This window comes from Emys orbicularis, chromosome 1 (genome assembly GCF_028017835.1).
Source record: "Emys orbicularis isolate rEmyOrb1 chromosome 1, rEmyOrb1.hap1, whole genome shotgun sequence".
Classification (NCBI taxonomy): Eukaryota; Metazoa; Chordata; order Testudines; family Emydidae; genus Emys; species Emys orbicularis.
The window spans coordinates 106,032,769-106,057,811 of NC_088683.1; the positions used below are offsets into that span (position 1 = coordinate 106,032,769).

Here is a 25,043-nt window from a genome sequence, read left to right on the forward strand (position 1 = left end):
ATATACGAATTTGTGTTATATCGGGTCGCGGTGTATATCTAATTCAGCATCTAATGCAGCCAGCACCAGATGCTTCAGAAAGGTGTAAGAACTCTGCAATAAGCAGAAATGCACCCCTGTAGTGAGCGGGTGTGTCGCCCCTCCGTCCCGCATAGGGCCGAACTTCCCCTAACCCCAACGTGGGCGGAGCCACCGGGTTCGGCGCCCGCCCCTCCGAGGTCACGGCCCCGACCCGGAAGTATAAAAGCCCGCCGGCAGAGCTCAGTGGAACCCAGGCCGGCAGAGAGAGAAGACGTCCCAGGTCGAGCTCCCGCTTGGGAGACAGCCGCAGGCCGCCTGCTACCCCACCGCGCCGGTCGAGCCTACCTCTCGCCAGGTACCCCGAGGCGGACTGGCCAAGCCTGCCCCGGACCAGCTACCCCGAGGAGGACTGGCCAAGCCTGCCCCGGACCAACTACCCCGAGGAGGACTGGACAAGCCTGCCCCGGGCCAGCTATCCCGAGGAGCCAAGCCTGCCCCGGGCCAGCTACCCTGGTGGGGAGCTGCCGGACCGGCCCCCAAGCCCCGCACCCGAGGAACCGATGCTGCTGGACTGGCCCGAACCCGGCGTCGCCAACGAGGTAGGCCCCGAGGGGGGACACGGAAGTAGCCCGGGGGTAGCCGACCCCGGTCAGGCTGCAGAGCCCTGTGAGCCGATGTCAGTGTGTTTCGGTCAGGACACCCCACTGACCAGCAGCGGCAGTAACCGCTGCTAGGGCCCCGGGCTGGGACGCAGTGGAGTGGGTGGGCCTGCGTCCCCCCCCTGCCACCTCCACTCACAGATGGCAGGCTTCCCCCTCACCCAACGCTCAGGTAGGAACCTGGGCCTGCTTAAACTGTTGATCAGTGCTCAAACCCTGCCCCAAAGGGCTTGAGCTGTGACTGTTTGTGCTCCGCCCTGATCCAGGGCCTGGGCTACTTAACTGCTTGTCTGCTCAGCCCCTGCATCCAAGGGCCTGGGCTGTGACTGTTTGTGCCCCGCCCTGATCCAGGGCCTGGGCTACTTAACTGCTTGTCTGCTCAGCCCCTGCCCCAGAGGGCCTGAGCTCCTTGACTGATTGCTTGCTCAGGCCTGCCCCAAGGGGCCTGAGCTGGGACTGTTTGTGCCCCGCCCTGCTCCAGGGCCTGGGCCTCAGGACTAACTGTTGGCTCAGCCCCTGCCTGAGGGCCTGAGCCCAGAACTAACTGTTGCTCAGCCCCTGCGTAAAGGGGCCTGAGCTTTGACTGTCTGTGCTATAGTGAGCCGGTGTGGCGCCCCTCCGTCCCGGAGGGTAGAGCCCCGGCGCAACCCTACTACAACCCCACATTAGATCTCACATGATCTCAAATAACTAGCAATCAGTTTAAACCCTGAAACATGGGTTTAATGCTAACTCCACTATTCTCGTTATTCATATAAATAGCCAAACTCTTTCTGAAGCTTGCAAAATTCTTGGCCTTGTTGACTTCCCGTGGCAATGTGTTCTTCCATTTAACTATGCGTTGTGTGAAAACTATTTCCTTTTTTCAGTTTTTAATTTGCCACCTTTTAATTTCATTGAATGTCCCCCTTTTCTTGTATTACAGGACAGGGAAAACAAGCTCCCTATACCGTTCATTTTTATATGCTTTTATCATGTCCTCTCTTACTCATCTCCTAAAGTAGGCAATCCCAGTCCTTTCAATCTGTCTTCAGGAGTATGATTTCAGGCCCTTAATCGTTCTCATCACCCTTCTCTGAACCCTCCTCTAATGCCACAATATCCTTTTTGAGACAGTGTGACCAGTCCTGCCCACAGTATTCCAGACACGGCTGCACCTTCCTGTTGTCCATAAAAATTGAAACTTTTAACCCATTTTTAACTTTTAGGCACCCCAGGCACGAGCCTACTGTGGCTAATTGGAAATCCAGCGGGGGGGGGAGAGGGGGGACAGGGTTAGGATGGTGCTAAAAGCTGACCCAGCCCAAGGAGGGCGGGGAAGTCACCAGTGGCCCCACTCCCTTTAGAGAGCCCCCGGGCTCGGCATCGCCCTGTCACAGCAGCTGGCTAGGCGAGTTAGCCCCGGCCAGCCACCAGGCTGCTGGGCCCGCACGAGAATCATAGAATATCAGGGTTGGAAGGGACCTCAGGAGGTCATCTAGTCCAAGAGTCCGCGCAGAGACTCTGCTCGAGCCAGACGCAGGGACTGGCCCTGCCGGGGGCCGCTCAAGCACAGCCCGGCCCCGGCGGGGGCACGGGTGCTGGTGGCCCGGGCAGGGGGCAGCGCTGAGAACCAGGCCAGGGGAGACTCCAGCGCCAGGCACGCCTAGTCCCGGGCCCTAGGCTAGACCCCCGCCAGCAGCTCCCAGACTGTATCCGCCACCCCCGTTCCCTCTCCCCGCGGGAGGGAGCGGAGAGTTACCTTGCACGGCTGGGGCAGCTCGGTCGGTCCCTAGCTAAGGGAGAAGCGGTTGGTTGCCTAGTTACCCATTCGCACACGCCCCGCCGCCGGCGGTTTAAATTTAAATCTCCCGCAGCTGCCCAATCAAAGAGCGGGTAGCCTCTGACCCGGAAACACAAGGTGCTAGGGCCGGAAGTGCCCACGAGCTAGTACAAACTCTTCGCGGGAGAGAGATCGGCAGGGAGGCGCAGATGTACGTAGGTGGCGGCGCGTTCGTGCCGCTCGGTGCAGCCAGCCATCGCCCGCTGGGGTCTAGGCCTCAGCTCCCGTCAGGGCCGGGGGAGAAGGGGCTCCGTAGAATCTGCCCTGTCTGGGGCGCTCTGGGCTGCAGCCCGTGGCCTTGTTCTCTGCACCACCCCCACCCCCCCAGTGTCTGCTGCTTGCTTCCCTCGCCCCTCTGTCTCCTCCACGCTTCGTCCCCTTCCCAGCTGTGTTCAAATAGACCCAGCTGCACCCCGGGTGCTGCGTGTCCCGTGTGCCCAGGGCGCTCTCGGGGAACCAGCCCCCACCGTTAACAAAGCGTGAGTCAGGCCCCAGATCGTCAGTAGATTTGGGAGGGGGGGTGTCTTTAAATTCACCCTGTGGGTTTTGAGTCTCTCGGATGCATTTGGCTCGTGGTTTTCAAGTTTTTTTTTCTGCAGCCAGAGAAACTTGCTTTAGATGAGAATCCAGGCTTTTTTGTTTGACTCCAGGAGCTGGGACCTTAAGAAGAATACCAAATAGGGCAAGATTTCTCATAAAATCACGAGTTAGCAACGCTGGTAACATACCTCCTGCTGTTTTTTTTTTTGCCCCACTGAGATGATGAGTTCCCACTCTATTGGGTGATAACATTTGTTATCCTTATAGACGAGGAAACTAACATAGAGGTGACCAAGGAAACTCAGCCAAAAAATATTCATAGATTTTTCTCCCAATGGGTGACCTTTTTGCTTGATTTGTCAGTGCTTTAAAATCTTCTTTCCTTATCAATTTGTTGACGCTCGTAAGTTACTAGATGCTTGTTTTTGCTTACATTCAGTACTTTGATAGGCCTTCTACAAATCTTATTTATGTGAAAAATGGTTTCTTTTAATATCAAATGTAGAATATGATGTCATCAATCATGCTTTTCAGTATAAGAAGAAGAATCTAAGGAGCCGTGAGAAGCATAGGCCTCAACATTTGCCTTTTTCCAGGGGGATAGTGGAGGGGAGGTCAATAGGCTGACTATGACTCAGTATCTGTATCGATATAACAAGGTGCTTGCGTCCACCAGACACATGTACAAATACATTGATGCAAGGCGACTTGCATCAACCTCCCTTCATAGTGTAGAACAGGCATTACAATTCTGTTTTCTGACATTCGTTTTGCATTTCTACAGTACACCTCTACCCGATATAACACGAATTCGGATATAACGCGGTAAAGCAGTGCTCCGGGGGGGCGGGGCTGTGCTGCGCACTCCGGTGGATCAAAGCACGTTCGATATAACGTGGTTTCACCTATAACGCGGTAAGATTTTTTTGGCTCCCGAAGACAGCGTTATATCGGGGTAGAGGTGTATCTTTAATCCAGACATGCTTGTAACACCACACATAAGCAGCACCACTAAAATGTAGTAGTCCTCCTCTGCACAGTGGGCTGCACAAGAGTGGGTCAGGGAAGATTTTGTCCTTTACTCCTGTGAAAAGCTCCCTGAGATAGCGAACATCCATGCACGTGCTTTGCTTAGGGATCTGAAGATGTTGGAGATGTGAGGATTCTTCCACATCAGCATTAACTGTCGAATGCCAGTGGACTGAATAAAGAAAACTGTCGTGAGCTCCCTGCAACCACCAGTTCTACAGCGGATCTGAATTAGTTATACACAAAAAATTCAGTGGAAATTTTGGTTTCATCTGGTTTTAGAGCTTTATATTTAGGGAGTATCTTTATTGATTGATGACTTATTGAAGGGTGGAGGTGGAGAAAGTGTTAAAACTTGGTTCCATTCTGAAAAGTGACTCAAGAAAAAATGACTATATATTTTCAAAAGTAATTAGGGCTGTCGATTAATCGCAGTTAACTCATGCGATCAACTCGAAAAAATTAATCGCAATTAAAAAAATTAATCGTGATTAATCGCAGTTTTAATTGCAATGTTAATAGAATACCAATTGAAATTTATTAAATATTTTGGATGTTTTTCTACATTTTCATATTTAGTGTATTCTGTGTTGTAATTGAAATCAAAGTGTATATTATTTTTGCTTACAGATATTTGCACTGTAAAAATGATAAACAAAAGAAATAGTATTTTTCAATTCACCTCATACAAGTACTGTTGTGCAATCTCTTTGTCGTGAAAGTGCAACTTATAAATGTAGATTTTTGTGTGTGTGACTGCACTCAAAAACTAAACAATGTAAAATTTCAGAGCCTACAAGTCCGCTCAGTCCTCCTACTTGTTCAGCCAATCACTAAGACAAACAAGTTTGTTTACATTTAAGGGAGAGAATGCTGCCCTCTTCTTATTTACAATGTCACCAGAAAGTGAGAACTGGTATTTGCATGGCACTTTTGTAGCCGGCATTGCAAGGTATTTACGTGCCAGATATGCTAAACATTCGTATGCCCCTTCATCTTCGGCCACCATTCCAGAGGACATGCTTCCATGCTGATGACACTCACTTAAACAAAATAAGTGTTAATTACAATTCGTTCAGTCAGAAATTTATGTCCCCTGCTCTGTTTCACCCGCATTGTACCATATATTTCCTGTTATAGCAGTCTTGGATGATGAACCAGCACATGTTCATTTTAAGAACGCTTTCACTGCAAATTTGACAAAACAAAGAAGGTACCAATGTGAGATTTCTAAAGATAGATACAGCACTCGACCCAAGGTTTAAGAATCTGAAGGGCCTTCCAAAATCTGAGAGGGACGAGGTGTGGAGCTTGCTTTCAGAAGTCTTAAAAGAGCAACACTCAGATGCGGAAACTACAGAACCTGAACCACCAAAAAGGAAAATCAACCTTCTGCGGGTGGCATCTGACTCAGATAATGAAAATGAACATGCGTCGGTCCGCACTGCTTTGTATTGTTATAGAGCAGAACCCGTCATCAGCATGGATGCATCTTCTGAAATGATGGTTGAAGCATGAAGGGACATGTGAATATTTAGCGCATCTGGCACCTAAATATCTTGCGATGCCGGCTACAACAGTGCCATGAGAACACCTGTTCTCACTTTCAGGTGAACAAGAAGCAGGTAGCATTACCCCCGGTAAATGTAAACAAACTTCTTTGTCTCATATTAGGTGAATTGAAAAATACTATTTCTTTTGTTGTTGTTTTTTTACAGTGCAAATACTTGTAATCAAAAATAAATATATTAAGTGAGCACTGTACACTCTGTATTCTGTGTTGTAATTGAAATCAGTATATTTGAAAATGTAGAAAACATCCAAAAATATTTAAATAAATTGTATTCTATTATTGTTTGATAGTGTGATTAATCACAATTTTTTAAATTGCGCAATTAATTGTGATTTTTTTTTAATCGCTTGACAGCCCTAAAAGTAATATTAAACAAACCAAAAATGAGCATTATGTTTAAAGTGATACTACAGTCATTACTGCCAACACCAAAAGAAAGTAAGTCTGAGTTGCTCATGTGTGCCAGTGATTTTCACATCAAGTTTGCCCAGTTTATAAGTGTAAAAAATTAATACTGGGACCTTCAAACTACCAACCCTGCAAAGGCAGCCTGGGAGCTGAAATTATAGCTGTTTATCATCATTGTCAATAATAAAGATTCTGCAGGCCAAGTGCCCTCATTTACATCTAGTCAACCCCAACTGTGTTCACATTCTATCTTCAGTTATAGATTTGCAAACGTATTGCCTTTAAAAGGGTTACATAAGTATAAATTAGATCAGAATTAGAAGACCATGGGGTTGCAAAGGTGGCCCTACAGTTGGGAATGAACAATTCTCTCAATGATGTACAAGCCAGAAAAGAATTCACTTCAGGAAGTTGTCATCTTAGATAATAATTTTAAGAGTAGAACTGCATTCTGACTTTTAAAATATTGATTCTAAGGACAATCTCATCTGTTTTGTTGTTGTATCTGCTGATAAACTAATGTTGTATTTTGATACACTACTGTGGCAGCAAGTTCTCTAAAACATATATATTTTGATATATAGCTCCATGCCCTACAGAAGAAGTTAAGTCTGTGCTAACTTGATTTTTACCATTGAAGATGAAGCAAGACTCTTCTCGAAATGCTACCTACACTGTGGATTGTGAGGATTATGTGCATGTGGTGGAATTCAATCCATTTGATAGTGGAGATGTAGGTTCCCTAATTGCATACGGCGGCAATAATTATGTAGTTATTGGGACTTGCAGATTTCAGGTTAGTATATGTTTTTATCAAAGATTTCTTTAGTTTCCGATATTTAATAAAGATGAATTAAAAGGCACTGATAAAATAGTACGTTGGAACAAAAACACTTTTACTCTATTTATAATGGGTCTAATATATATTCGCCAAATACCTCTGCTTCACACAGAAACACATGGCAACTGAAATTATAGATAGTTCTCCGTGAGGTTTTCATTCTGCTACTACAAAGTTTCATAATGTCATAGTTCACAGTGAATAAGATTTACACTGAAGCAATTATTCTTTCCTTGGAAAGTAATTTTTGTTGCAGCATCTCTTCGAAGATTCTAACTACTACCTGGAAAGTTATGCAATTATGAGTTCACACTATTCTTTGTGTAATTGGGTATCTGCTGTGCATTTACAAAGTGCTGTGTTTTATCACATTCTATTCAACTTTTTCTTTAACACCAATCTGAGCCCTGATCTGTATTTTGGTACCTATTATTAATGATTTATGTCAGGGGTCGGCAACGTTCGGCACGTGTCTCGCCAGGGTAAGCACCCTGGCGGGCCGGGCCAGTTTTATTTACCTGCTGACGCGGCAGGTTCGGCCGATCGCGGCCCCCACTGGCCGCGGTTTGCCGTCCCGGGCCAATGGGGGCGGCGAGAAGCGGCGCGGGCTAGCGATGTGCTGTCCGCGGCTTCTCGCTGCCCCCATTGGCCCGGGACGGCGAACCGCGGCCAGTGGGGGCCGCGATCGGCCGAACCTGCCGCGTCAGCAGGTAAATAAAACTGGCCCGGCCCGCCAGGGTGCTTACCCTGGCAAGACGCGTGCCGAACGTTGCCGACCCCTGATTTATGTCCATGTTAAGTTTCTGGCTAGCTCCCAAAATGCCAGAGATGAATTAAATTATTTTTGCTTCTAAATGAGTTATATTAAAATGCTGCAATATTTCAGAAAATAATGTTTTGAAGGAAAGAGTCAGCTGTTGTCCTGTGTGGTACAAATTTTGCATTTGTGATTTTTTTTTTCTCTTGTTCGATCTATCTATTTTTTTAAGAAAGGGCTGAAATGAGACCTAACTTTGTGATAAGTGGTATATAGTTCTTAAGGTGCCTTTTTTCATGACAACTGACTCAGTGATTTAAAAAAAAAATGTCATAAACTAGTGATTACTTTTAAAAGGGTCTCAGATAAGAGCGAAAATTTTTGAAGTATTCCTAGCAAACATGTGGCAAAACTCCACAAAATATATCAAATGAATGGCACTCACATGTTTAAAATTCTTTACCTGCTTTATCTGCATTGACATACAGAATTTTACAAGTAGAAACAGTTTTATTTGACTATCCTCACTCTGAACATCTCTGCATAGTTACTGTTGGTAAATAGCTGGGTAAAGCTTTAAGATATTGTTCTGTGAGCCCATAATTATATAAATAATCAAGTAATACAAATTGTTTTAAAAAGGCGCATACAGTATCTTCTAGTGTTGGGTTTCTTTTTGGTTTATGTGCTTGAAAACCTATGGGGGAGCTTTTCAACTTTGAATCAAATTTCTAAAATCTTTACACTTGGCTGTGTGTGATAGAACACTGGAAATGTTGTTAGACCTTCCAATGCATAAGCAATAACAACAATATATTCATAGGATTTTTTTCTTTTTCTGCCAGTAGCTGAAATAGTACAGCAGTACATTTCTAACTTAGATACTCTTTACTACATAGTTCAGGATTTACCTTTAATTTATCTGCTGTATGATAGCAGTTCTCCACACATTTAACAACGTTCAGTAATTAACTTGGAAACTAGTTAGCTTGGAAAACCTACTACATACTATTGACCTTATGGTGCTTTGACTTCTTTCTTAGCTCTTGTCAAAGGTCCTAAATGGACAACACTTGAAAATAATATCCTATATGTACTCAAAGATCAGATGCAGTACAAACTTTTCCATATCCTTCAGATAATGTACCTGAAGTCTGTGAAGTTCCTATCTCTGAGAGTTAAAGTCTCAATCTTTTTGCCCATTCAGAGTTTTTACCTTTCTGCTGAGACTGCTAACAAAGATGTGAATTGCAGTGTTGGCTTTGTGATATGCTTACTTGTTCACTAGAAACTGGACGGAGACCAACCACTCACTTATGTATCACAAGTTACTGAATATTGTTGTTGTTGTTTATATTGTAAAATCACTCAAGGTATGATTTTTGTCACTGTACAAGCATATCGAAAGACATGGTCTCTGCCATGAGGAGCTTACATTATAGAAAAGCAATCAAATAGTAGTTTTTGGTCACCACAAGACTTAATTCACACTAATCTAGAATTGAAGGACTTGTTTGGAGGATCAATAATAGCATAACATTTTCTCTGTTTATTACAATGTTTTATATATTTAGGAGGAGGATGCAGAAGTGGAAGGAATACAGTATGAGACACTAAGAACGTTTCATCATGGGATCAGAGTCGATGCCATAGCATGGAGTCCAGAAACCAGACTGGATGCTTTACCTCCCCAGATAAGGTATTTTAAAAATGTTTAAGTACAGAAACAACTTTTCTTTTGTCTGTCCACCTTTTATTCCTTATGCAAAAGTAAAGTTAGACTCATTGAATGAAATCCTAGCCCCATTGGAGTCAATGGCAAAACTCCCATTGACTGCAGTGGGGTCAGAATTTCACCCTTTGGCTTTAGTTAATTTTTACTTTTTTCAAAGCACAATTCAGTTGTGAATTAGTCAAAATAATTAATATGAAAGTGGGTGAAAATAAAATGTAATTAACCTTCTCTGTAGTCTGTCTAGAAAGAACACTGCTAGGGACTCTTTGTAATGCCCTATTCTACAACAATCAAGTCTGCATTAGGATTGGATGAAATGCTCTCTCTGGTACAAGCCAATGTCATGCAAGATTCAGATATTATTTGTGAAACCACAGAACTGTGGGACTACAGTAAAAGAGCATTAAAACCTGGTTTTATACTTTTATTAAGTCTGAACAAACTGCTGACCCTTAAATAGTAATACCTGTTTATCAATTAGAAGAACTTTTAATGTTCAAGCAGTGTTTCAAACATGGTGTATAAATGCCAAGTCTGATGTTTGTTAAAATAAAATGTTTAGTGTTAATACCATTATTCTGTTTTAAACCGCTACTAAAGCATGCTAGAAATTGCTTTATGAACTTACATTAGGATCTCCTTCAATTGCTATTATAAATGTTTTAACTTCTCTAGCCATTTGACCACCACTGGTAACAATAAGTGCAAATGCTAATTATAATTTACTATTTTCAAAGATTTCACAATTGATTCATTATGTGACTTATTTGGTTGGGCAAAATGGATAGTTTTCTTTCAATATAAAGTAACCCTGCCACCTGACATGCAGCTACAATACACTGCATTCAAATTAATACTGTAAAGACTGTTGGGTCCAAAAGAGAATTATAATATTTAGAAGCATTTTCATTTTCAAAAGCATAATCTGAATTTCCTTCTGAAAAATGAAGTGAATCTTTAACTTAAGTTGGGATGGAAATTTTGCAAGTGAGAAATGATTGAAGGGCTTTTTCCGCCCCCACCCCCCACCCCCCCTCTGATTATTCTAGATTTTGTACTGCAGCTGCTGATAGGAAGTTAAGGCTATTCACTTCAGATCTCCAGGATAAGCATGAATATAAGGTAAAATACACATTATTAGAATTTATTTTTCTATCTTTTTAGCCTCTAGTAGAATTTAGTCTGTTTATTTTATCCCCTAACCTATATGTTGTATTAAAAGCTAGCTAACTGTGTTTGTACTGTAAAAGAAATATCTACTATTATGATCCGCAACATTGAATGTATCCTAATACCTGGAAACATTTAATCAATACATTAAAGAAGGAAATGTCTGCATGCAGCAGGTAATTGCAATTTATTCCTGTTCTGTACTTCTTAATAGAAAAGAAAAATGACTGCATAACTGAATTTAACAGAATTCTAGAACAGCAAGTATTATTTATGCTTGGACTAAAATGAGGCAAGGACAGATTGTCAACATGTGAGCTTGAAGTGGGGAAGTGAAAAGATTCTATTACATACTGAAAGCTGGGGGCAAAAGTTCATACTAATGTTTTTAATATCTAGGCTTTCTTTAGGAAAGTTCTATAAAGGAAAGAGCGAGTGAGTATAAATTAGGGATACAGCATAAATGTTTATTTTAAAATGGTTGGGAAATCATTATTTTCTGTTTTCATTGCAACTTTTAAGATTCTCCTTCTATAATCATCATAATTGAAAGCATTAATACTGAAATCAGTGCAGTCACATATACCATAATTGTAGACAATTCTGAGAAATACATTCTTAGACCAGCAATTGCTTTTTTGTGAAGCCATATGAAAACAAACACACATTTCAAAGAATGTTTATAAATGCATTAGTCTTTTATTCCATTTATTTAAGGCAGAGGTTCTCAAACTGGATGGTGCGGAATGTATTCCCGTGGTTGGGGGGGATGTGAGAAGCCGCTCTTGCCTTCAGAGCTGGATGGGCTGGAGAGCGGCGGTTGCTGGCCTGGCACCCAGCTCTGAAGGAAGTAAGTGTGGCATGGTGTAGTATTGCCATCATTACTTCTGCACTGCTGCTGGCGGCGGTGCTGCCTTAAGAGCTGGGCACCTGGCCAGCAGCTGCTGCTCTCTAGCCACCCAGCTCTGAAGGCAGTGCCGCCACCTGCTGCAGTGGAGAACTCATATATCTGCTTTAGAAACTTGTCTTGTGAAAATTTTATCTACAGTCATTTTTTGTAATGCCTAAGTGACTTAGGCTCCAAAATCCCTTTTCAAAAGTGAGCATTTTGGGTTTCTGAAAATTCTACCTTACATCTTGATCCATAATAGCATTCTAGTTCCTACACTTATTGTGTAATTGACTGTACTAATTAGTGCATGCAAACGTTCAATTGAAATTCAAGAAAAATTTGCTAGGAAAATCGACACTGCTGAGAACCACATTTATTTTTTTCTCATCAGCATTTTCATTTGTGGTGTATTAACCTGTCAGTTTTATATTTTTATAAAATATGTTATGCATTTTTGCTTTATAAATTCTTTCATTTTTACTTATTGTATTGTACCTTAATCAGGTTTCAGCTCATCTGCCTTATGTATGATGATTGATTTCTTCTGTGTGTTTAAACGGACAATGGAAAAAAGCCATAATTCAATCAGTAAAGAACCAAAATGAGTATGTGTGTTTACATTCCAAACACATGTGCACATGAAGTTGCATGCATCACCTAGCGGTACTGTAGCATGTGTATACACTCCTGCCCCTAGATCCAGCACTTTCCTAAAAGGAGGAGAGGCTGCAGGTATCACCGTCTTTACTGTTGTGCCACTCTTGAGCCACCCTCCTAAGCCACCCGACCAGTTGCTCCTCCTCTGTAAGCAAAGAATAATATGGAGCATTGTGTCAAAGTTGCTGACAGTGCCATCCAAGGGAATCTTATCTGTTTGCTCTGAAAAAAAAAATTTTAAAAGGCGAGAGCTTCTGTAATATACAACACAGTCCTAAAACATGTTATAGATGCTCAGAACTTGTTGAGCATCCAGGATCAGACCAGCCTCATGTTTGGCTGATTATTATTTTTTTTTTAACTTGATACCCCAGTTTCCTAATGACATTTGACTGAAAACTACCTGTTGCATATAGCTGGGTGTCAAAATTACAGTGGATGTATGGAGGACTTTGATTCAACATAGCACACATTTTACACAATAAGGGACTTTTTGCATGTTTTGTGTATCTCCACAAGCAGTTAAAGAATACGATTAGTCTGACTGTAACCACTAAGTCATTTTTGTTTTTTAATAGTAAACCTCATTTGCATTTGGCACTTTTGGAAGGATTTCACAGACTATAGTCTGACATTACTGTCTTAGAGGAAAACCTGGTTTGATCTAATTATCAGCAAAGAACTGAAAGCAGACACTTTTAAATTTTCAAACAAGCATCATTGGGCTTTCTCTCCTGCTGCCCCAAACACTTGGTAGGAGCTCCATGTAAACATCTGTTAAGCTACTTCATTATCCTCCTTCATGCTCCTCCTTAAAACTCTCATTTGCGGTGATGCCCATAAAGATAACTTAGAACAGTTAGACTGCTGGTGTGTAAGACCACTGTCTACCACACTGACCAATACTATCTCTTTTCCTTGTTCTCCCCCATCTGTGTACATGTGTTGTATCTTGTCTTAAAGTTAGACTGTAAACCCTTTGGGGGCAGACATTATCTTTCTGTTCTGTGTTTGTAGAGCACCTAGCACAATGGGGTTCTGGACTGTGACTGCAGCTTGTAGGCACTATGGTAATACAAATAAGTAATAATGGGATAAGTTTGTATTCCTAACTGTAGAACCCCAACTTCATTTTAAATGTATATGCTTTTCCTGTAGCAATTCTCAAACACATTGTAGAAGCTACTGGAATGCTCAAATATTGCTGTTTATCAGAATTATTATTTTTATGACCTCAGTATGAAAATATTTCTTTGTTCTGATTGACAGATCTTTGATGGCCACTCAGATTACATTAATGATCTGGTGTTTGCCCCTAAAGACGGTCAGGATATTGCAAGTGTGAGTGATGATCACACCTGCAGGTATGTATTCTCTTCACAGTGCGATTGAAATCCTGGACTGCCTTAGATGGCTTTAATGAGGAGGGAAGCTATCCCTTGCTAGCAACTCCTATAGGCTTAGGCAAAGAGAGCCAAGCGCCTAGCCTACAGTACCAGAGGCTGCCACAGCACTGCAGATGTAACAGCCAGAGATACTCTTTCTCTGTCCCCTGCAATGCGGCAGGCAGACATCAGGACTGCTGAGCAGCTGCAGTAGGGAAGGGACAGTAGCTGCTCAGAATTCCTCGTGAGATGCAGTGGAAGTGATGGCAGGTTTATGAGGAGGCGGTGCCTTTACCTTTTCCCTTGAGTGACAGGGCTGACTCAAACACTTATGTTTAAAAATCACAGGGGAAGTCTCAGGAAACATATTTAATTAAAAATCAAATATGGTTAGAGAGTCAAGGGCCATAAGTGACCCCAAAACCACAGGTTGATGCCTCTGCGCTAATGGTTCAGTGATAATGCAGTAGAGACTCTTCAAGGATACATGACAAGGAGTGCTGGAATAGAGCATTCTACAAGGGAGAGGAAAGCTGAAGAAAATGGTGACGCTTGAATATTCCAAAGAGATGGGGAAGATGTCAGAACAGAGGTGATTTGTGTAGTTTAAGATGATTGTGTTTTGTGTTTTTTAGTTACTGATATAACAATCACTCTTAAATAGATCAGTAGCCAAATAACACCCAAAATAACCCCTACCCCTGATTTCTCCATTTAAGAGTAGGAGTGAGGTTCTTCCTGCGCAGCCAGAAACAAATAAAATTAAAGCTAGATACGATATGTGATGTGTGTACTCTGGGACAGATCATCATTGCTCCAGTAACTTAAACTGAACTACATTGATTTACACCAGCTGAGGATTTGGCCTTTAGAACCCATGGTAAAAAGTTCAGACAAAATCAAAGCCACACAGACATGCACATCCCTTTACCAAATGTTCAGTGTAACTTATATTGTTAAAATCAGCCATATTGGAAAAGCATTACTCTTTTAAATGACAAAGTAAGACACTTGTAGGGTTTATAAGCCTAGAATGGGAGTTGTAAACTTAAGAGGGGGGAGCCATATTATTCCTAATTGTATTTTGTTAAACAAGACCATTTAAACTTCTAGGCAGTCCTTTTCTAAAGGAATTATTTTTTAAATATCTCACTTTTATGCACAATAGCTGGACTTTCTAATTTATCATTTTGGATGAGATTTTGGTCTGTCTTTGGGGGGGGGCGGGAATGAAGAGAAGATTTAATAAATAGAACCCAAAGGCTATGAGCTCCTTACTTCTGTGAGTAAGGAAGACATTTCATACAGTGGGCTACACGATGTTAAATTAATGCCCACTGGGAATTCAGAGGTATTACCTTGGTCACTAGAAGGGTCCTGTATTTTTTTTCAAAACATACAACAAAAGTGTTTTTAAAATGATACTTTTAAGAGATACTAAGAGCATTCTCTTTTCAATCCATGTCCTTGGTTTCTTCATTAAAATAGACTAGTACTAGGTGTTTCTTCAGCAAAGAGTTGTTTAAATATTTCCATTAAATACAACGTATTTAGGGATGAAAGAAAGAACTGTTTAAACTGTAGTAATCCACTTGACACCAAAAGAATAAAAGATAAGATTTTTTTAATGAAAGTATAACACCACCGAAATTTGAACTCAATAGCTGTGAAATATAAGACAGCCACTTTATCCATTGTACACTGTAAAGTCTGGCTAACAGCCATGGGAAGAAGTGGGATGTATTTGGCCACCTGAGAGTTCTCTCATTTTTTCTATTCATGGGATAGAAACGTGGAGAATGACGATAACATTTTCATTTAAAAATTGAATATAGAGCTATACTCCAAAAATCAAGAGTGCAATCCACAGATCTTACAAAGGCCTTGTAAAAATTAATAGAAATCATACTTAATTTGTTGTATAATTTGCCTCTTCAACAAAAATTCAACAGCTATTAGTTGCTCTAGGAATAGGGCATCTTTTGAAATGGTTATGCTATGCAATACTAGAGCAATTAGTACAAGAATACAAAAAGGATAAAGTTTCCAGTGTTTGGGGGTTTTGCTAGATTTCTCATTGTTAGGTCCTGTATAGATACAAACAGTGCTCTTCTTCCAACTTGCCTGTAGTTAATACAGTAATTCTCAATATACAGCTTTCTGGACTTCATAGAAGTGTCTCTAGGTTTTTCCTATTTTCATCTCTAAAACAGTGGATTTAATGCAGTTTTAAATGAGTAATATTATTACTATATCAGAAATTTTAATTCTGTGGAGATATAGAAATATTTTATACACTAAAACTTTTTGCTATAATGCTGTCAGAATATCAGGGATGGGCCTGATCAGTTCTTGGATTAAGACCTCCAGTAAAAGTCTAGATTCTGCTTTGGTGATTCATTAGGTGGTACATTCCTTGTGAGTCCAGGTTGAATAAGTCCTGTAGTTCAACAATTCCCAAAGTGTAGCACTTGCTAGGAGTCCATGATGTAGGCACCCCCTTATTTCCAGCTGCAAAATTGAAATGAGAATAAGTACACTGATTTTCTATGAAAGCAGTTCCAGTAATGGTGTGTGGAGTCATGAACAAAAGGAGAGGTGTCCAGAAGTCCATTTCTGTGTTTAAAATAACTTCCTCTCCTAAACATCTGTACGTTACAGTTGATTCATTTCATTCCAGAGGTAGCTACATTTCTGTGGTGGATGAAATGATCCCTGAGAATAGTTTATCTATCAACTTACAGGGATGCTGTTGATTTTTAAAATCTCACTTGTTCTTTTTAACATAAGGTGTAGGTAAATAGGAGATCTTGGAGTTTGCAGGGAGATATTTTTCTGGATTTTTCAGTTTTACTTTGTGCATTTGGCAGTACGGTTTTCCCTGTATAATATGTCAAGCAATTTCCCATGTACTTTGGGTGAGTCTTTTTTTCACAGAAGAAGAGAGAAAAATCTATTTTTTTTTTTTTTTTAATTGAAAATGTAATGGCAAAATCACAATAATTAACAGAGGGCCATAGAGGCAGGTGTCAGACCTGAAATATAATCATTATTATATTAACCAAACTTTAAAAATCATTTCATTTCAGTGGTAAACCATGCAAATTAATGTGGAATGTATCAGAACAAAGTAAAAGTAAAAGCAAAGTAATTATGCACAACATTTTTTTTGTATTATTTTATATCTCTTCAAAGAATACTCAAGTTTGGGCATTGATACACTTCCAACTGAGAGCCACATACTGTTGTTCTAATAGAAAATTAAACTGCAAAATTTGATTTTGGATGTCATCTCACTGCTTGACTAGAGTTTCAGTTGGTTTTTCATGCTCTATCAGTGGTTCTCAACCTATTTACCATTGTGGGCTGCATCCAATACTACCTGTATGACCCTGAGAATGTCACATGGGCCACAGCTGCATGCTGATTGGTTCTCAACCCGTTGCCCAAATCTGAAACTCAAGTATGTCAGAGTTCTGAATACACTGGTTAGCACCAATTTGCTGGGAAAGGATCTGAAAACCTGTTTGAACTCCCCCCGGGTAGCATCAGAACTCTTGTCGGCCAATGGCAGGCAACCCTTGTTAGAAGTAATGCTGTCTGTGTCATGTGTTAGGATTGGCTGTCACCATCCAAGGCTGGGGTCAGACTCCAGCACGCACAGCAGCACCCACCTACCCACCCTTATTTTTTATATCATGGCAAAAGATATGTATATTGTAGGCTCGTTCCCCCTTTTTTTTGTATGTGTATGGTGCTGCTTTGTTGCTGCATCTCAGATAATTTCTCACTTCCATTCATTTTGGACTATTCATGCCAAGGTACAGGCTGTTTCATTGACATGGACTCTAGGAATTTATGTGGGTCACAATCCGGTTCAATCTTTATTGCTTTTTGTTTCACGTGACCACAAATTTTGCTTCTGCATCCTGGCAGTAAGGGTTAGATTAGCTTCTTGAATGGAGATATGTGGGAGAAGGATTGACATCAGGAAGGTGTGTTTCATTGTTAGAGATTGGATTTGCTGGAATGCCAAAATTTAGTGCAATGTTCAGTGGTTTCCCAGTGCAATAGCTTGCCCAACACTATGAATCTTGGTAGATCTATTTGACCTTTGAACAGTTGGGTTGCTCAGTATTATAAAAACCAAAATGAAGGAAAGCCAGTGATGGCTCCGGACTGCTGTTTCTTTCCCTTGTCCTTCACTTTTGTTAAAACCATTGCCAGGACATGTTGTTCCTGGGTGTCATTTTGTTAATTCAATAAACATTTCAGACTCTTGGCCATAGTGTGCACAAAATTGTTGCCTGTCCTCATTTGTTCCTGCCTCCTGCAATGTTGAATATCTTTGTCACCACTCTTATTTAGTCTTTATAGCACATGTTCAAAATTATTCCTTTTTTTTTTCTTGCCAGAATAAAAAAATGAGCAGATTTTTATTGTACTCTGTATTATTTTATTCTTACCCTATTTATTCTGGCAGAACACCACCTCCAGTATCTGGAATGCATTGATACCTCTTTTTTTTATAATGCTACCAAAACATTTCTTCTTTAAGGACTAAGACTTTTCAAATCCAAGGCTTGTTGAGCTCATTCACCAAGATAGCTATTATGCATTGTAATGGGTTACAATGGAGAAGGAATTGGAATAAGATTAAAGATTGTGACATAATGAAAATATTTCCTGATTTTTGGATTCCATAGTCTTATATTCTGCCCATTTTTTGTTGTTGTTGTATGCATCCTAATATGTCCCCCAGATGTGATTCTGTTTAGCTTCTATTGCACTGCTATTTGTGGTCATTATGCAAGTTTAAGCCTGTCTCCTATGTACAGTATCTGATAATCCTGTAAAAGTAAAAACAGTTTCTGAAACAATTCTTTGGAACTTAGTTGAATAAGCTTTAATTATGAAGAAACAGAGGGTCCTGTGGCACCTTTAAGACTAACAGAAGTATTGGAGCATAAGCTTTCGTGGGTGAATGCCCACTTCATCAGACACAACTTAATTATGAAGTTATTCAAAAAGAAACATTTCAGGTTAATTTTGTGCTATTAATGTAATACTAAGTAACCGTTTTGGTTTTTTTAATGAAATGTGAAGAGTTTCCTGTGTGACATTGTTATGATTTATACTGAGGCTCATGAAGTGGTAGTGAGAACTTTTATTCTATACTGTAAATTCCTTAAAAATGAAATCACCACATTTAATCTGTTTGAAAACTACCTCATGGACTTTTTTCAAAGGTCACTGGCAGAAACAAAGTTCAGTTTCTCAGTAGGATCATCTTTCAAAAACAGTTTATTTAAAAGTTTTGAGGGATTTTTTTTTAGTTCACATTAGGAAGGAAGTATGTTAATATCTAAGGAGCTCAGATAGTATAGCCCTAGCCAATTTCTCGTTTTCCGATAAAAGAAAGCTAGTACTTTAAGGATTGCATCCTTGCAAAAGATTTTCTTCACAGAGTAACGATTGAGCCTTTTTAATCTGTAAAATAACTTACTGTATTTGTAGTCATGTCAGTCCCAGGATATTAGAGAGACAAGGTGGGTGAGGGTAATAGCTTTTATTGGACCAACTTCTGTTGGTGAGAGAGACACGCTTTCAAGCCACATAAAGCTCATCTTCAGGTCTGGGAAAGAAACTCTGAGCATCACAGCTAAATGGCCAAGGCACTCCTACTGAAGGAATATCTGGACTCATAGAAACCATCCGCAGACCACTCACCACCAAAAAGACCAGCTTCCTCTGGACACAACTGACTTCCTCCACAAACTCCACGACATTAACAGCCTACCTCACCACCACAGATTTCCATTCCCTAAACACCAACATCCCTCAAAATGACAGTATAACTGCCTGCCTCAAATATTTACAAGACAATGGACAACCCTCAGATATTCACCCCAAGCTCATTGCCAAACTCCTCAATTATATCCTCGCCCATAACAATTTTACATTCAACAGCAAACATTTTTTCCAAACCATGGGAACTAGGATGACTCCTCAATATGCCAACTTCTTCATGGGCCACCTTGAAGAATTTCTGGACAAATGCACCACACAGCCAATGATAAAGCTGAGATACATGAATGATATTTCATGGCTTAAACTCCCTCATCGATTTCCAGCACCTGACAACCACATCTTCAGCAATTACCACCTCACCATTAAACTCTCTCTGGAACACTCCTACACTAACATCAGTTTCCTGGACATCACAATCCGCTTCAACAATGGAATCCTACAGACAATCATATATAAGGCACCCACAGATCACCACACCTACCTTCATTGATCCAGTAACCACGCCAACCACACCAAGAAATCTGTTATCTACAGCCAGGCACTCAGACACCACATAATATGCTCTGAGGGGAATCCCCCCGACCTCTCCAAGCTCATCATCAGAAGCAAGCTCCCCCAAGACGCACCAACTCAAAGCGGCACCAGACCTTGCCAGAACAACAGATGCAAAACCTGCAGACATATGAACAACATCCCCCCAATACCCCTTTCAAGATCCATGGATCCTACATTATACCTATCACAACATTTGGAATACCTCATCTAGTGCACTAAATGCCCCAATGACAACTATGTGGGTGAAACCAGAAAATCACTACACCCTTGAACAAGCTCACACAGGAAAATGATAAAAGACAAAAACACCCTATCACCTGTAGCAAACACTTTTCACAAGTGATCACTCTATATCTAACCTATCAGTCTTCATCTTCAAAGGAAACCTGCATAATACTTTCAAAAGACAAACCAAGGAACTTAAATTTCTTACCTCTGCTAAACACTAAAAATCACAGACTGAACAGAGACCCTGGATTTATGGCTTAATAGAACAGACTGTAACCCATGAATCCTCCCTCCCTTTTTGTCCTAGGCTGTCCAGTGGTGTTAACAGACCTCTCTACCTTGAATGGTCCCTTAGAATATGTGCTAACTGCTTATGCCAGTGGTTTTCAATGTGTGGTCCATGGACCCCTTAGGGTCTGCAGACTGCCTAAGATTTCCAAAGGGGTCTGCACCTCCATTCAAAAAATTTTGGGATCCGCAAATGGAAAAGATTGAAAACCACTGGCTTATGCTAAACAACGTGTTCCACATTGCAGTTAGTTGTGACACTCAGCCTACCTTTCCCAGACCTGAAGAAGAGCTCTGTGTGACTCAAAAGCTTGTCTCTCACCAACAGAAGTTGGTCCAATAAAATATATTACCTGACCCACCTTGTCTCTCTATGTTTAAGGTAGTAATTTTATAATGCCCAGACATCCTTAGAATTGTTTTAATAGTGTCTTACTTTTAACTTTCTCGGAGATCATGTCTTTTGAAATGTGTATTCGCAAACAATCAGCTGAGAAATTCAGATGTCTGTTCCTCTAGTCATACTTTTTTTTTTTTTTTTTTTTTTTACTTCACCTCCATTTCTCACCTCTACCCACACCCACTCCCCCCCTTCCGGTTTCTCCAAAGGGGATAAAAAATATCATTAATAGTTGCTAGTGAAAAACAATTTCAAACTTGTGTATGTAAAATAGATATATAGAACTATAAGCTCTTTTAACAGACTATTAAGGAACTTTTTTATTTTCAGATATTATGTTATCCACCAATTTTGACTTCCCTGTCTGCTTTTATCAGGCAGAACTTGAACCAAATAAGGAAACAGACTAACATTCAGTGATGTCTGTCATGTTTCCTGGTCTTAGTTGGTGTCTTTGTGTTAGACTAATAGTCATTAGTTTTCAGGTCTGCAGAGCAGACCTGAAAACAAAGTGATGCACATAAGGCCATTTCTTATTGCCCAGCACTGCACCTTTACTCATATTTTAGGCAGTTAAGAGTCAGGATTCTTTTTCCGCAGCAGGTTTTGATTAAGCAGTCCTGTGGAAGCTGCAATAGGAAAGCAAAGAGAATAAGTGCAATGGAAGCTCTGTCTTTAGATGGTACTCCACACTGCTAAATAAAGGCCTTTGCAGAATCCAGGGTTTCTCCATTTTTACTGATGAAGGAACTGTACACCCATAAAAGTATCTAAATTTTCAGTCTTAATGTTGCAGTAATATAGGCAGTTAAAATATTATGTTTTGTCTTCCTTGGGGAAGGTGACTGGCACGTGCATAGCACCTTTCATCTCTACAAATCTAAATGAGCTTTACAAATTACAGATTCAGGGATCACTTTGCCCGTCATCAAAAGGTCCCAAGCAACCTTTTAACAGCACACACCAGCAATTTTAGACAGAAAGTGGTGAATACTATAGCAAACTGAAACTACAGAGGATTTTTTTGTTTGTAAATACAGTTACCCAGGTGGAATTTAACACTCCTCATGCTGGAAAAAATGACCTGGGACTTTTACAACCACAAGTGGTTAGGACCTCTGCTTAAATGAAGCATAAGATTCTACCTCCTGCAGCATTATACCCCTAACAAAAGGAAGCTTTCAAGGCTTGATGCTCTGGATCCCATCAGGCCTCAGATCCAGGGTCCAAGAGAACAGTCTCGGCCCCTGGGGCTTCCAGTAGGTCGTAGCAACTGAAGGGTTCCAAGAAGCAGCCCTGGTCAGGGCTGGATCAGGTTCCTGTGACTCCCTTAGTCAAGCCCCCAAGGCTACACATGTCCAAGTCAATGGCCATGCAGTCAGACACAACTGCCTCGGTTCCAGAAGAGAGGTTGAGACAGTTCGGTCACCCTCACCAGTGCCATACCTCATGCCTCACAGATACCCAGCCCTGACAGAACTCCTACACTTGCAAGACAAAGGGTTGGTTCCAACTTCCACTTCTGAATGCAGGAAGATGGAATTGATTGGTGTGTTCAAATCAGGGCCCTCAGCAACCTTCAGTTCTGTCAGTCCTGGCACCAAAGAAAAAGAGGCATAGGGACAAAACAGCCCTCCTCCAAATCCATCAACGTTACAGATAGTGATGCAGAAAATGCTGTCTGAAAAGAAAGACAACAAGGTAGCTCCCATCTTTGAGCAGGAGCATTTGGAAATGGACTATGAACCCGATTTATCACCCAATGAACATCTTGGGGGTAGCTTCAGCTTCCTGTCCTTCTGAGGATGATAAACTGTTCCATGATTTGGCGGATCATATGGTGTCCACTTTAAATCTTCCTGTAGTGCCTGTGGAAGAGATTTCTCACCCAATGTTTGGTATCCTTGAAGCTACTTCTAGGAGTAGAATATCCTTACTCATTTTGATGCTTTGCTACAGCCGGCTAAATCCATGTGGACCATGCCTGCTTTTTCTTAACCTGCTTTCTAGAAAAGCTGACCAGTTGTGTCAGATATCTTCTGAGGGGTTTTACTGTCTCCAAACCCACTCTAACCCTAATTCACTGGTGGTGGCAGCTGCCAGTTAAGGGGCACAATCTGGACAACCACACTCCACCTCAGCCAACAAGGAGCGGGAAAGGATTGGTTTATTGGGGAGAGAGGTGTTCTCCACATCATATACTTGGGTGGTGAATTGTCAAGCAGTCGTGGCCCGCTACCAATTCCACTTATGAGAACAGATTACATTATTTTTACAAGACTCACCTGATGACGGAAGGTTGGCAAATGCCAATTTAATGGAGGGCCAAAATATAGCTAAGCACTCCTTCAGGGCCTCTTTTGATGCTTCAGACTCTGCTGCCAGAGCATTGGCGTCTGCTGTGACCATTAGGAGTCATGCATAGCTTTGTTTATCCTCTCTAGTTCTGGATGCTAAGAGTAAGCTGGAGGATCTCCACTTTTGAAGGGGAGGATCTTTTCAGTGAAAAGACAGACAAACTGCTGGAAAAACTAAATGACGCAAGATCGACAGCCCACTCTTTGGGTTTGATAGACTTTGTTAGGAGAAGGCCCTCTACACCTTCTTTCCAGTACCAAAGAGGGTCCCACGCCCAGCCTCTGTCATTCTTTTTTCAAATGAGAGATGTCAACAATACCAGCAGCCTTCCAGAATCAACATAGAAAGAGGCATTTCAAAATGAGATCTAGATCTAAGCAATCTGCTTCCTCGTCTTCGTTGTGGAACAAGAAGTCTCAATTTTGACAAGACAATTGAGAGTCAAGAACCAATCAATCAAGATCAATCTATCCCCCCCCTTTTTGGAGACAGGCTAGTCCACTTTATCAATGCATGGCAGCAAATTACATCAGAACAATATATGCTAGAGATTGTAGAAAGGGGCTATGCCACACAATTTGGAAAAGTTGCTGCCCCTTCCCCCCCCCCCCCTCTTCCAATTCCTCTTACCCTCCCCTCTTCAGGGATCCCATTCATGAGACTATTCCTCTTGCAGAAGTAGACAAGTTACTTCTGATAGCAGTCAGTGAGGTCCCCATATGCCTGAGGGGTGGGTCAGGGCTTTTAACATTTATACTGTGGCCCTGCATCTGACAATGTAGTCACAGATCATCTCAGTAGAGACAGCTCTCAGATCCAAGAATGGTCCTTAAGGGATCTGGTGGTTCAGACCATATTCTCCAGCTGTGGTCGATCAAATGTGGACCTGTTTGCAACAAAGTCCAACAAAAAGTGTTGCCTCTTCCACTCTAAAGCAGGCAGGAATGGACTGTCCCTGTCGGATGCTTTCTTTTTGCACTGGGGAAGCGGTTTGATGTATACCTTCCCCTACCCCCTTTCCATTGCTCCAGAAGGTAATGAAAAACATACATCAGGACAGGGCAAGGATGATTCTCATTGCCTCGACTTGACCGTGTCGCCAGTGGTTTACCATTCTCCTTCAACCATCTGACGGAGCCTTTATGCATCTTTCTTTGTCTCCAGATCTACTGTCTCAGCAGGAGGGCAAAATCTTTCACCCAAACTCAGTCTCTTCACCTGACAGCATGGGTGATCAGATTTTGACTCTATCTACTCTTGAGCAGACAAGTTCTTCATCTATGCAGTCAGTATACACTAACTAACTAAGAAAACAGCCCTCTAGAAGCTTTGACCATTTTAAAGTGGACCAGATTTCAGGTATGGATGAAAGGAAAACCTGCTTCCCCTGTATCTACTTCCATTCCTTGTATTCTGGAATACTTAACCCCTGAGACAGTAAGTACATTATCTAATTTATCATTAAAAGTTCATTCTCATTCACCTCCAGTATCATACGTTAGTTGATGGTAGATCGCTGTTTGCTCATTGTTCAATCAATAGGTTGAAAGGTTTATCAAATGTGTATCCCCCTGTTAGAGATTCTGTCCCTTGGGATCTCAATTTGGTTTTGGCCAGGCTGGTGAAACCACCCTTTGAACCCTTCACTGAGTATTCTTGTTGTCATTTATGTATCAAAATGGATTTCATTATTGCCATCATGTCAGCCAGGAGAGTGAGTGAATTGAATGCCTTTATGGTTGATCCACCTTTCATGTCTTTTCATAAAGGACAGGGTAGTTCTCAGATCTGATACCAGGTTCTTACCTAAGGTGAAGTCTGATATTTTTTTTTTTTTTTCACATCAACCAGACAATTAATTTGCCACGTTTTTTCCCTAGCTTCACTCTAATAAGGGGATATCTGTCCTACACA

At 41.4% G+C, this 25,043-nt stretch overlaps 1 protein-coding gene across 1 annotated transcript in view; it reads left to right on the forward strand.

Annotated features, from left to right (window-relative positions):
• The first annotated feature begins 2,595 nt into the window (after positions 1-2,595).
• Positions 2,596-25,043, forward strand: part of NUP37 (nucleoporin 37) — a 42,012-nt gene continuing 19,564 nt past the window's right edge. The window contains exons 1-5 of the mRNA XM_065423173.1: positions 2,596-2,653; positions 6,637-6,848; positions 9,225-9,349; positions 10,435-10,507; positions 13,374-13,468. Of these exons, the coding sequence (XP_065279245.1) occupies positions 6,693-6,848; positions 9,225-9,349; positions 10,435-10,507; positions 13,374-13,468 (449 nt within the window). The 5' untranslated portion in view covers positions 2,596-2,653; positions 6,637-6,692. The remainder of the gene's footprint in view (positions 2,654-6,636; positions 6,849-9,224; positions 9,350-10,434; positions 10,508-13,373; positions 13,469-25,043) is intronic.